Source organism: Manacus candei, unplaced genomic scaffold (assembly GCF_025592945.1).
Source record: "Manacus candei isolate 608988 ecotype Guabito, Panama unplaced genomic scaffold, ASM2559294v1 h1tg000023l, whole genome shotgun sequence".
In the NCBI taxonomy this organism is placed as follows: domain Eukaryota; kingdom Metazoa; phylum Chordata; class Aves; order Passeriformes; family Pipridae; genus Manacus; species Manacus candei.
Window position 1 is genome coordinate 976762 of NW_026138071.1, and position 13679 is coordinate 990440.

The 13679-nt window shown below is 43.0% G+C and overlaps 1 protein-coding gene across 3 annotated transcripts in view; it reads left to right on the forward strand.

Annotated features, from left to right (window-relative positions):
* Positions 1-3952: 3952 nt before the first annotated feature.
* Positions 3953-13679, forward strand: part of OSBPL11 (oxysterol binding protein like 11) — a 40602-nt gene continuing 30875 nt past the window's right edge. The window contains exons 1-2 of one of the 3 annotated variants that reach the window (XM_051787868.1): positions 4140-4209; positions 4916-5082. In XM_051787868.1, coding sequence (XP_051643828.1) covers positions 4991-5082 — 92 coding nt within the window. In that variant the 5' untranslated portion in view covers positions 4140-4209; positions 4916-4990. Of the gene's footprint in view, positions 4210-4915; positions 5083-10292; positions 11390-13679 lie in introns of those variants that run through there. The other 2 variants (XM_051787867.1, XM_051787870.1) reach the window with 2 other exon arrangements.

Genomic DNA, 13679 nt, shown 5'->3' on the forward strand with positions numbered 1-13679 from the left:
AACAGTATCAGTTTATAGTAGTATCAGAAGTATCAGTTCCTTGAGAAAGAATCTATCCCAGTAACAATTGTCCAATTAAAAAATGCAGACGAAAAGCTTTGCTAGCAATGTTCCTTTGTGTTATTCTCTCATCGCCCAGCACCTCCCCCAGTTCAGCAATGATTATAAGAAGTCGCACTTCTCCTGCAGTAACGGCAGCTACACTTTTTGGCTCTTTTCCCAGGTTTGATGCCATTCCTCCGCAAGCCTGTAGAGGACGTAGCTCCCTTAGCAGACAGGAACAGCAATAGCGACGCTTCTGTTGCCCAGGTACCAGAGTGGAACACAGATTTAAAACTGTTAAACTTGGTCTCATCCAAAGATACTTACTAGGTCAGGAAAAAATCCTGTCCGATCAACAAGGGAGTGGTAGAAAACTTGTATCATTATTTTTTAAAATATTACACTTTTTTTTTTTTTTAAGGACACAGTGATGAAAAATATGCTGACATTTAGAGCTTTTGCTCTTTGAGCATAGTTTGACCTTGCTGCTCTGAAGAAATTATACTGATCTGAAGAAATGCTAAGCATGTTAAATGGCTTTAAACTGAAAGAGAGTAGGTTTAGATTAGATATTAGAACGAAATTCTTTACTGTGAGGGTGGTGAGGCCCTGGTACAGATTGCCCAGAGAAGTCGTAGATGCCCCATCCCTGGAAGTGCTCAAGGCCAGGTTGGATGGAGCTCTGAGAAACCTGGTCTAGTGCAAGGTGTCACTGCTCCTGGCAGGGGTTACAGTGAGATGATCTTTAGGGTCCTTTCCAATCCAAGCCATTCTATGATTCTATAGTTCTGTGTATAACCAGAGTATAAACTTTGAAAGAAATCAACAAGAGTTGTTTTGGGTTTGATCAGATCCTGGTCAGTTTCCTGAAATTAACAGAATGATGAATGAACAGAATGAAAATTTGGCAAATTTGTTTTTACCTGAGTTATAATCAAATACAATTCACTTCAGCTTGTAGCCATAATCAGGCTTACAAGGATTTTATCTGACAAATGTTGGCAAACATATGTTATCCTATTCACACGTTTCTCCTCCAGATCTACGGCTCTTCCTCATTTCTTCCTCCAGACCAGGAATTCCCAGCCAGTGGCAAGGCTTTGGCAGGTTGCAGGCAAGGCACAGCTGCAGGACCCCAATGCTCACCCTCTGCTGCACTCACAAGGGCCAGGGTGGGATCTGGGTCATTTTGAACCACTAAATTATAACTGGGGAAGTGAAGAGAGCAGTGAACTGAATACAAGTTATAATTAGTAGCACCCATAAACTAAAGAGAAAAGGCGGCTTGAAGTGTGTAAGCCCTAGCAAACATGGTTGAGTTGTCAGTCTTTCTGAGCTATTCAACATTTTGTCAATGCCATCTTACGAGAGCCTCTGGTACTGCACGTGCAGTGCCTCTTTTTAAGAGAAAAAAACTAAATGCACAGAGTAAGAAAAGCTGAGTTCACCACCCAGTGCTCAGGGGCTGCACAAACATACACTAAAGATCTCTGGCCTGTCTGGGGTGTTGGAGGCATTCTGGGTGGAGGAACATCCACTGACCACCTCTGATGGTTACAAAGGTCTAGCATGGGTGAAGCAATGTCTCTGCTGGAACTGGTTGTCCTCAAACAGTGGGGAAACAAAGTACACGAGTGTACTTCAAATTTGCTTCAAATTTTCCCAGGAAAATTTCAGTGGGAAATTTCAGGGGTATTGGCATGCATTATGATACCATGCGATTATATTATAATTTTAATAGAAATGTGAAGTGATTGGCAGAGCAGGAACCAACATGTTTGGAGGGCAACAAGAGACCAGTTCTGGCCAAAATTTTCTCTGACGGACAACATTACTCTGCTGATCTGTTCACCTGCAGGTCCACAGGAGAAAAATGCAGCTGAGAAAGCCTTTTTTTTTTTTTTTTTTTTGCTTGCAGTGACAAGTGTACTTCTAAAAAGGCAGAAGTGGTGGATTTTATGTCTGTGCAGTGGTAATATCTTATGTCCCTGTAAGAGAATTCTAGGTATAGATGCCACAAGCACCTGCAGTCTGATAGCAGAATTTGTGTGCTTGGCAGGGAGGTATGGATATGTGCTAATTTAGAGCCAGATTAAAGCTTGTAAATATATTTTAAAGACATGATGCTCATATGGTACTGTCACCATTTGCTGGCCAAAGGCAAAGATTTGAATGTCACTGGGAAAATGCTGGTAGGAGATGGAAAGGCCAGGGCGGCTTTCATGGGGTAAAGAGCTGCTACCAGGGGAGATGCTGTAGGAAAATAAACTGTTTGTATGAAATATACTCTGCTTTACATTTTTGCTTCTATGTATTATTCTCATACAGAGAATTTTTAGCATCTTTTGTGTTATGGTTGTTTACAGTATTATAGGTGTATAATAAGAGCTGGAGAACAGAGGAGGGAGTTTGGATGAGACGTAGAGCAGAACCACAATCTCACTAACCACAGTCATGCCTGATTCTGCCTTCCTCTTCTCCCTATGCAGATTGATTAAAGCCAGAACGAGGATTCTCTGCCCCTGATTTTAAGAAATAACACTGCCGCAGTCAGTGAAGTTTGGGTTGTCCAGAAGCCATGCCTGCCCTGAAAGATTACACACAATCAGTTAGCTCTGCTGTCATTCCAAGAAGGAAAAATGCAGTACTTGGGATGAAAAACAGAAGGGAAAAAGGGGTTTCCTCTCGAGGCCATGCCATGGCATCACTTGGTGCATGAAGTGCTCAGTTTGACCCTGCTTTATGGGTCTCTGTGACAGCAGCCAGCAAGATCCGAGCTGGCACATCTCCACTGTATACAACACAGCTCAGATCCTTCACTCCTCTCAGTCATCTCTCATTTTGAGGGGAGAATTCCTGTAGCCCTGATATGGGAAAATGACTGGAGGTAAGATTGCCTTTATGGTAAGATTACTGTTACGGAAATTATAGGGGAAAATATGGTTGCTACTCCCTGGATGGAATGTGGTCAACATCCCTGGCCACCCACAACACAATCTTAGGGGGACTAAACAGAGAGTGGAGCAAAAAGGAGACACCTCAGCTGGGCTCTGTCAAAACCCCTGCAGAGAAGGGAACTTGGTGGTACTTTCTAGCTGATGAGCCACACAGAAGCTGAAAACCCAGGGAGATAATGGTCCTGCTGTTGAATCAGCAAACACGGCAAAATTACTCTCCTTGGACAGACATACATCCAGACTAGCCCGAGATACCTGCCTACAAGGTGCAACCAGCCCTCACTAAGATGCATGACTAAAGTCATTCAGGCTACACCTGAATGTAAAGAGTAGTATAAAATTTCTGTAAGTTAAGAATATAAATATAAGAATATAAAAGCACATATAAGTTAAAAATGAGGAGAATCACAGAATAATAGAATATGCCGAGTTGGAAGTTAGAGGACTCCATCAATAACTTCTGGGACCAGTGAATGGGCTGAACCTGTGTTCTCCCTATAGGAACACCTATTGTGTAAGAAGCGTACTCTACGTACACTGAACGATTATCTCGAGCTAACTTTTGTTAGGGATTAGAGCTTGTTAGGATGGTCCTTTGAATTAGCGTACTGCTTTGAATGCGTTTTTGCGGTCAGATACTATCATCGGCAATCCCCGAACCTTAACCTGTCACAACGTTATTAATAAAGGCTGTCATTCCGTAACGTGATCTGTTCAAGGGCGCTGACAGCCTAACCACACATGAAGGCTTTGAGGAAATTCCCCCTTTTCCCCTGACACCCGAGTCTGAGGAGCTCCCTCAAGTTTGCGAGCACTGCCCGCACTAAAGATGGCGGCGGCGCTGACCCGGAAGGGGCGGTGGGGCCAGGCCGGGTGAGGGAGCGGGAGGGCGGGATCGCCCATCCCGGCGCGGCCGTGCGGGAGCCCGGCCCGGCCCAGCCCAGCCCAGCCCAGCCCGGCGCGGCCGAGCGGGGCGCGGAGGTGCCGGCGGCCGCCGCCATCGCAGCCCGCATGGGGCGGGCTCGCTCCGTGCGCCGGGGCCGGGGGCGCCGCTGAGGGGCGGCAGCCGCGGTGCCATGCAGGGCGCGGACCCCGCAGCGGCCATGAAGGGGCCGGAGGGCGAGGGCAAGACGGAGCCGCTGCCGGCGGCGGGGCAGAGCGGCGGCAGGAGCGGCGGCCGCGGCAGCGGCAGCAAGGGCTGGCAGTACAGGTGGGCGTGGGGCGCGGTGAGCGGCGGCGGGCCCGGGAGCGCTGCCCGGGCTGCCCCGGCGCGGGTGGGCGGCGCGGCTGCCCCGGCTGCAGCCCCCCGGCACCCGCAGCACCGCCGGGCGCGGTGCGGGGGCACTCGGGCACCCCGTGTCCCTGTGTCCAGCGTCCCTGTGGAGACGGCGGGCGGCTCCCGCTCTCCTGTATCAGCACAAAGCTGCCGGGGGATGATGTGCTTTTGCTCCCCCCTCTCAGATCCTCTTTTCCCCTCGCAGAGCGCGGTTTAAAGTTGTTGGGGGGTGGGGGCGCTTCGTCACTTTCCAGCCTTCCCAGAAAAGCCAAACTTTCTGCCGAGTTTTAGCTCGATGTGTCAACTTAATGGCAGTCTTTTTATTGATGCTTTCTGTTTGTTGCTGATAGCAAAACTGAGTGTGTACGGACTTTATGTCTTATCTGACTTGTTTTAAGAACGGCTGCGCTTAGCATAAATCAGGATGATTACTGAGGTACAGCAAGTACAGCAGAAGAGAGCTGAGAAAGCCGGAGAAGCTGAGCACGCAGCATTAGTCTGAATTATTTACCTGTGTGTTTGAGAGATTTGGGGGGTTCCATATATTTTTTCCCGTTGTGCTTTCTGTTTGAACATATTCCCACTCACACGCTGGCTCTCTAAGACATCTCTTGAGAGATTTCCAAATGTCTGCTCCTAGGTCTCTCATCCTTGACTGGAGTTCTGCCATGTTGCTGTGCTGCTGTTACGTGAAGTTTACACACTTCTCCTTCTAATGGAGACTCCCCAAAGCCGTCATCTGCTAGCCCAGATGGGCTGGCTTGCTGTTCCCTGCGTGTGGAGGGAGCCGGAGAGAGCTGGAGTGTGGTACATCTGCCTGCGCCCAGTGGGACAGAGGGACATGGGATGGCTCAGAGAAAGGAGCGCCCAGGCCCAGGCTGTGCAGGAACCAAGTGCCTGGTGCTTTTAATAGGGAGTGAACAGCTCGGTCATTGCTGAGAATCTGGGTCACGAGTAATTCACTTTTCTGGTGACTAAGTGTCTGGAAGAGAAGTGGTGATTTCAGGGTGAATATTTCAGGCTGCTAAATAGGGAAAGCTAATTGTCAGATTTAGTTATTGATTGCCTTATCTTCTGTTTCCTGTTGCTTTTAAACTTTTTTTTTAAAAAACTCTGGATTCAAGTAGAACTGAATTTTCTAGAGAAAATTACTATTGCTGTAACCAAGCACACACTTACTGTTCATGTGTTCCACATGTGAAACACAGGATTTAGTTTATGCAATCAAAATGGAAGTATTTTATGTTTTTGTGTGGAATTGGAGGCAATGAAAGGGATGAGATACCTGATTTGCCTGGATGCCTTTTTGCTGTAGTACGTTTGAGATGGTGGTCACAGTTCAGTGCTGTGCAGTGAAACTCCACTTTTTAAAATTATCCATCCAGGTCTTTTGTTTCTTCTTTTGGTAGGATAAAAGTTGAACTGACTCTGAGTCAGTTTGGTAGCTTGACAGCTCTAAGTGGGAACTGTCCATGTTATTCCTTGTAGCTATCAATATCTTGTTTAATTTGCTGTAATACTCTAATGCAAATTAGTCTTTCTTATTTGTTTTATTTCTAGAATATTGGGACAGATTTAATGTACTAATGGTATTATTCTGGACACTTGAGATACCTCGCTGTTAATCTCTGCTGTCTTGGAAATCAATTATTTACTCCTAGATTTGTCTCTTTATCTAATTACCCACAAAATATCACCTTTTCCCCTTGTCCCTGTAGGAAGCTCTCCTGGACAAGATGCTGTAGCTTAGATTTCACTTTGTGAATCACTTCTGTACTAAAATATGTTTGACAAAAGAGAGACACCCACCAAAAGAGAGACAATGATCAATCAGTGTCTGAAGTATGGGTTTTAGAAATAGGGAACTTTTGGTGGAAGTTTGCTCTTTAACTTTTCTAGCTCAAAGTGAGAGTAGGTTGCGGTCGCACAGCCTGGCAAGAGTACGGTCCTAAAGTACTTGCTTCACACGGCCCAGGTCTGGTACAGAAGTTTAGTTCTTTACTTGGTGAAGCATCTTGTCAAAACAGCTGTAGCATAGTTGTCAGACAAATAGGAAAACAGGTACTTGATACTTTAATGCTCCGAAAGGGGAATTAAGACTATAGACAAAAAATAAACCTCCAGCACTGCCGGAACCTGAAATAATGAAAACTGAATCTCTCAAAGAGGTGGAATGTCACACATCCTCAGCACAGAGTTAAGTCTAGAAAATAAAAAATGAAGCAGAAAGTCTAACTTTATATTTTGGTAAGAGCTAATAGGGAGATTTTTAAATAGCTGTGATAGAGTTAGACCAAATATTTATCATCGTGGAGAAGAAACAACCAGAGGCTGCCAGACACTTGAGGTGATGTGGTGATACAGCTGAATCTCCCATCAGACTTCCTGCTTGTGGCCTGTGTACTAGTGAGTTTAGGTAGCCAGTACAGGAGTGCCTCTTCTGAAATTTATAAGGGCTTGGTTTCTTCAGAGGATAGGAAGACACTTTTTTTTTTTTTTTTGACTTACTAGAAGTTGAGTTCTTAAGAAACTGCTCTTTTAGCCATCTGACAGGAAATGATCTTGTTTTCTTGTGCATATATATAATCAGGGTCAGAGAGTGTCTGAGAGCAACCAACCCTTGGCTGCATTTTCCTCACTGGGGTCAGGAACAGCCCAAATGTTAACTTGGGTTTAAGTGGATAAAGAGAGCCTGAGAGGCTGTGCTACACCCTGAAGTCTTTAACCCTGTTTTCATTTAGAAAAACGGTTACCAGGAGGAGAGACTTCTGAATAACTTCAAATTATTAAAAGATAACTTGATAAAGTCATTTAAGATTATAACATTTTCTTTATTTTAACAGTAAGCAAGCTGAGAAGTAAGTATAGCCTTACTCATATAAAGAATTATTTGCATTCAGCAGTTTTGCTCTAGCTCTTGACCATCTTCATTTGGGTTTTGCCTTGCTCTAGGTTAAATGAACAAGAGTAGTTTCAAAGCAGTGAGAGAAAGGTGGCAGGTTTGGCAGGTATGTCTATGACATGTGATTTGTGTTCATTCAAGTAGCACAAAAAATGTCTCAAACAGAAAGCACAATCTCTGTCTATGAGCTAGGTGGAGAGCTGATCAGAATGTGTGCCAGAGAAGTATAACAAGTCCTGTCAGCCTGGCTTGAGGGGCTTTCAGATTATTTTGAGAGAATTGACTTGCAATTACTGGTTCTCATTTACCTACAAAATGAGAAGTTCAGAGTGCTGTGGTTGACTAGTGAAACAGGGTAGTCTTTCCCAGTTGGAGATGTGAATGTGCTGTCCTCTTATGTTTTTCTTAGTGGTTCTGCTCTCAGATACATAAATCAATTCAGCTGCTATTAAAAGGATTCCCAACATTTCTTCCCTTGCTGGTAGAAATACATGTAAAATGTTAATGAATTTCCCAAATGATTGCTGTTTTTGAAGCTTACAAGTTGTATTTCAAAACCTATTTGCTTTTTAGTTCTGTGTGTATTTTTGTAGATAGCTGCCTTTGTTCCTTATTTCAGAAATGGTTTTAGCATCAGCTTACTACAGATTTAGCCACTCATAGCTATAAAAATGCTACAGATTGTGTCTTTTGCTCTTTTTTTAAGGAAGCAGCTAACTTTAGTTAGCTGATCCTGAAAGTTTACTTGAGTGCTTCATGAGGGTGATTCACAGTTGCCAGTTAGTATATAAAGCCATTTGGATGAAAGCAGCTTCAAGGACTAAACTTCCTAGACTGACAGTACTTTTTATTAGTTGGGATTTATTTTTTTTTTCCCTACTAGGGGTGACAATGGCTGGTAAGAGGGTTCCTTGTGCTTGGTGGCTTCTGCTTGTTGTTAATAAGGTTATCAAGTTAAGGCAGAATTCTCTTGCAAAATTGCTCCATGTGGCTTTGGGCTGGAGTAAGAGAAAATAAGAGCAGAGAGAGAGAGTTTTGACAAAAGAGTAGCACTAATTTTTTTTGCATCGAATGCAAATGGATGACGTGAAACAATTGGAATGGTTGCCAGTCTTCTTTTAAAGGCTTTGTTTTGCAGTTGATACTATGCAAGCACTCTTCATAAATACTAAAAAAAGGGAGTAAACAGTTACTGACCTTAATTCAATCTTCTGCATTTTGAGCAGGTCAGCATGTGATAGTGTAACAGAAGAACTGGTAACTGGAACACATGAATATATTTTAATTCTGCATTTTGAGATGATCATGAACTCCATAAAGTGATCCCATATGAAATGCATTTTAAAGACAATGCTTATTTCTGAGTTTGATACCAGTTTTTTGAGGGTGACTGATGGTGCTTTGCACGTAGACGTGAAGCATGTGAAACTGAGCTAGGCTGTGGAAGTATTTGATTTTTATTCATGCTATCTTGCCAAAATGATCTAATTAGTAGTAAAAAAGAGTGTCTTTAAACTGATACAGTTTTCTTTAGTGGACGTTGATGAGGATCCTTTGTATTTGGGGTGTCACTGATGTCAGTTGCAAGAAGAGGTGTTGAGTGTTTCTAGTTTCTATGTGTTTCTAGTGATTTCCATGAATGTTTGATCTTGGGAGGATAAATTTCACCTGTTTGGCCTATAAAGCTGAAACCAGCTTGCTTAGAAACAGATACAGGAGGTAATGGCAGCACAGTGTTCAATAATGCTTGGTGTTGCAAACCTCTCCCTTGCTGGTCCTCTGTTCTTGTCTGGGCATCAAATTCATGCTTAGGCTGCAACAGAGAGTGTGAACTGACCTAATTTAGTGGCTCTCGAGAGCAGGCCAGAATTTAGGTTAAAGTCCCTATCACTTGATGAGTAGAAGAAAAGAAAAACCTCCCAAACCTTCAGGTAAATGTTAGTGTCATCCTAGGACAGTTCTCTCTAATGCTGGTACTCCTAGAGCTTCCTTTTTATTACACACCTCCCTTGTTCTGGGTTTTCTTTTTGCGCTGCTTGAAACAAAATTCTTTGGGATCCTACATGGAATTTGTGTGTATTTGCTGTAATCAATAACTGTAAACCCCCTGCTCGTGATGCACAGCTGCAGAGGGAGAGAGAGGCTGTGATTTTGCGATGTCATCTCCCAGGTGGGAGGTCTGGCAAGGGCTGCTCCTGTTTTGACTTTCACCTGCTTTTGCAGCCCACCCCACTTCCTCAGTATCCTGCTGTCCTAAGAACCTGCTGGCATTGTCACATAGAGGTGCCAGCTGCCAAGGGAGACGGCTTTTGTGTTGGCATCTTTTGGGTTGGCTGGTGGCTTTGATGTTAAGCCTGTGTCAAAGTAGATGATCTTCCTTGCTTCTGTTTCTGATGATCCTTGGAGATACCTCAGCACTGCCTTCAGAAAGCCCATGCTGCTCACTTTGACTTGTTGCTCACCTTTTGCAGTGTGATTCTGAATGCTGAAAAGAAGATTTTCTCAAGTGATTGCTGTGAATTTTAGAATTTATTTCTGCAGTTTTATGTGTTCCTTTTTATTACTAAAAATCAGATTAGGACTGCTGTCACATTTGTTTGATACACTGGAGGGAACTGGCTGAAAAACCTGGTGCCTGAATTTCTTTATCCTCATTTGACTCTTCGCTTAAAGAGTATACCACGCTTATAACACCGATTTAGAAATGCTGCACTTCACATAATTTGCTCATTAGAATAGACAAGAAGCTCATATTTAAAGTGATTAGCCAGTTTTATCCATCTCAGTATCCATTCTGTGTTATTAAAAAGTTAAGGTCATCTTTTATCAAGCTGATTTTACAATAGCTGAAGCTCCAGGCACTTTTCAAAAGGCAAGTGAGCCATTTGTGTTCACACATGTATTTACACTTGGAATAATGGGGTTGGAGCAGATGGAAGCTCACATGTGTTGTAAATTAAGACAAGTAAATCTTGGTGTGCGGGGTGGTAAGTGGATAGAGTTGGAGAAACAGGTTTGTAATTTAAACAGAGGCTTCATGTTGATTGGTGTTCTAGTAGGGAATATGAGCTCAATTCCTGAACCAGGTGACAAGGTCTGGGTTCCCTTCTCTGCCCCTGTGGCTCCTCAGTGAGCAACTATTAAGAGCATTGTCTCTCTCCTGCTTCTCAGAGCATTCCCATGTTGGACAGGCAGCGGTGTCATATGTGGGAGTTGCTTCTGGCATCACAACGTACTTGTGTTCATGCTGGGATTTCATCTAGAGTTCAAATTAAGCGAAACTGAAGATGCACAAACTTTTGAGTAGTTTCTAAATATCAAATAATTTGTGCTTTCAATAGAATAGGTTTCTGCAGGGTGTAATGGCTGTTACAAATGTCTATCCGTCACTAAGTGCAAAGAGTATTTTTCAACTTCACCTTTTCTAATGCAATTAGTATCAGAGAGTTAATTAAATTGCCTACCACATTAACATCTTGCTTCACCACACACATTCTCTCCCCAGAGAGAAGATGAAAAACAAACTGCATGTGCCTGACCTAATCACATTGCTTAATGCAGGAGCAGAAAGCACCAGCTGCTGCTGTGAGGTCGAACCTGGGAAGGTTCAAGTGCTTACTCACCGAGCTGTGAAAATTAAGGCACAAGTGCGATGACCCCTGTTTAGTTAAGGATCGTGCCTTGACATGCCCTCTGATCACCTGCCTGCGCTGATGAATTCTTGTAGGGGATCGCTGCCTGCTGGAAATGCTGTCAGACAACCTTCTTTTCAGGGTGCTCGCAAAGCTTGTACCATTTCAGATTTTCTGCACTGTGTGTCTAAAACTGAAATGGGAAGGGAGGACGGGCTGAGGTTGGGTAGGAAAAATATTGTTTCTTCATGTGTGTTAAGCTGCCAGTCTTGTATTTGACAGCCTGCTTAGGAGCAGGCATGTCAGTGTCAGGGGGAAGGCTTTTTGCTACGGCTATGCATTTTTTCTTTTTCTTTCCAGGTGTAAATTTTAGAGTTTCTCAATGAGGCTGGAAATCTCTAATCTTGGTTAATGTTTAGGCATTGCCAGATCAGTTTCCCAAAGAGCCCAGTTCACACTGCAAAAGTTGGTTTCATTTGTTGCATGGAGATGCATCAGAAAGCATGAGATCTGCTGGGTGGAACTGCAGGATGCTGTATGAAGGAGGTGGTTTCTGACTCTGGCTCCGACTTCCTCTGTGGTAATACTCATACATTATTAAAACTGCTTTTCCCCTGTGATCACAAACTGTGTTCCTCTTTTTCTTGAATGCCTGGTTTGGAACAGTTGGCTCTGATTTTGCAAAACTTTCTAAGGGTCATGGCTGCAGCTGAAACCAGCAGAAGCCATGGTTTGAATGTATGAATAAAATAAAATTTGGGCTGCAACTGTCTCAAAGTTATAGAGGCTGAAAATTCACTGTGCCTCAGTTCTCTATATGCAAAATGGAATGACAATGTTTTCATCCTTTTATTGTTCAGTATATGACTCCTTCATAAGGGTCCATGGCAAGCACAAGAGAAGAAAACCACAAGAAAACTCATTACTAGTGCATAAGTGACAAATGAATAATACCTTATACTCATTGCATGATGAAAAGGAGCACTTTTTTTAATTACCTCTTCTCTGGGAATTGCTGGCCACTTAAAGCATTGTACAAGAAAGTAGTCCTGCTCTCTTTATGTGTTGTCATAATCATAGGTGGTTAACATGTGCTTTCTTAATTAGAGTTTAAACTTTCCTAACATCTTATGCCTCAATTTAAATGTAGGAATATTTTTGTTTAATTTCTCTGTGTCCAAGAATTATAGTATAATTTGGAAAGCCAGCCAACACTACTACATCCTGACTGCTCCCCTAGGTTTGGTCTGACCTGAGAGGTTGCAGAGAGCACATGCTGGTCCATTGGCCAACTAGAAGGCATTTACTTGTGTTGAATCCTGAAGTGCACCACTTGTAACTGTTTGCCTGCTAGACTTCACAGTAATGGCCATTGCTTCTTGAGTTTTGTGGTTCACACAGGTTTTTGTCTGTATTTCTGAATATTTAGATAACATTAATTGACAACAGTCAAGTAAGTGTGTTCTTGCCTGCTTGAAAGGTGGTAATAAATTGTTATGCTCAGTATTGAATCTGAAATGTTGCAAAAATCTGAGGTAGCTGATCAGTATATTAACTTCCATTTCAGTGTTTTATTGCTGCAGAGTCCAGGACAGCAATGTGTACTTGTTAGTATAATCATTTAAAAGTCATAATCAAAAAAAAAAAAATCTCAAACCTGCAAAGGCATATCTGTATATTTCTGGTAGGCTAAGAGCTACTAGACTAGAAACAGAGCAAAATGCCCTGGGATGGAATGTGTAGCAAGCTGAACCATGTTGGACTGTGCCTAAGAGTAACTAAGTGATACAGAGGTTTGCTTCACCACTTCCTGTGGATAGTGCTTACCAGGATCCACTGCTTTCTGAGGTGTCATAGGTAGCAGATCATCAAAAACTGCCAAGATGCTCATCTATCAGTGCTTGCCTTGTCTGTGTTATATCAGTACTGTTCACGGGGCAGAACAGCTTTAAGTTGACTGCTTGAGCTTTCTGAAACTAGACATCAGGTGAAAGTTTTGAGTTTTGTAATAGTAATATGTGAAACTGTGCATTATGGTGTGCTGATGTAAACTGGTAACATAAATGGTAGCAAAGGTGCAGGCAACAATTATTTGACCGAGGTATCAAGTGGGTAGTTCAGACCTTTAGAGGTGCTGCTTTTTCATATGCTCCAGCTCTAAAATGTTGTTGGCTGAATCTACAGTTATTTTTTTCCAGCTATATCATTGCAGAACAATCTGCAGGGTTGGCTACTGACTCTCGGGTCCACTTTCAGTTCTGTTCTGCTGACGCAAATCCGCAAATAAATTGTATGTGAGTGGAGTTCTTGCTGACTTGAGGAGTTCATCTATGTGTGAGACAAATTGCTTAGCTGAATCTCACTGCAATTTTTTCCAGGCAGACGTATTGTGAGAGCTAAAGAGCTCTGTAAATTATGAAGTAGTTAAATAATCAGTTTTACAGTTGTTCAGTGAGAGCTACTTATTAATTAAATATTATCCGTTTTCTTTTTTCCATTTGCTACTCTGTAAAAGTGTTACAATTGTATATCATTGACCTGTGCCATTAACGCACAAAAGAGGAGAATCAAATACAAGTTTAGTTAAGATGGTTTTAAAACAAAAACCTGTAAGCTTGATTTAGTGTTCCCCTTGAGAACTAGTATTGATAGAACTTGAGGTGCAAACACAACTACTGTGTTCATAACAGGGGTTGGGGAGGCTGGGCCATGGGAGAGCCCCTCTACTCCTGGGCAGGAAGCCTGGGCTATGTCATGACAGCTCTGCCACACTCTTTCTTCCTGGCAAGCCTGCACTGCTCTTCCAATGCATGTCTGTACTCCCAAGGATTTACAGGACGGTGTGTTAGGATCAGTTTTTGTATCTGATG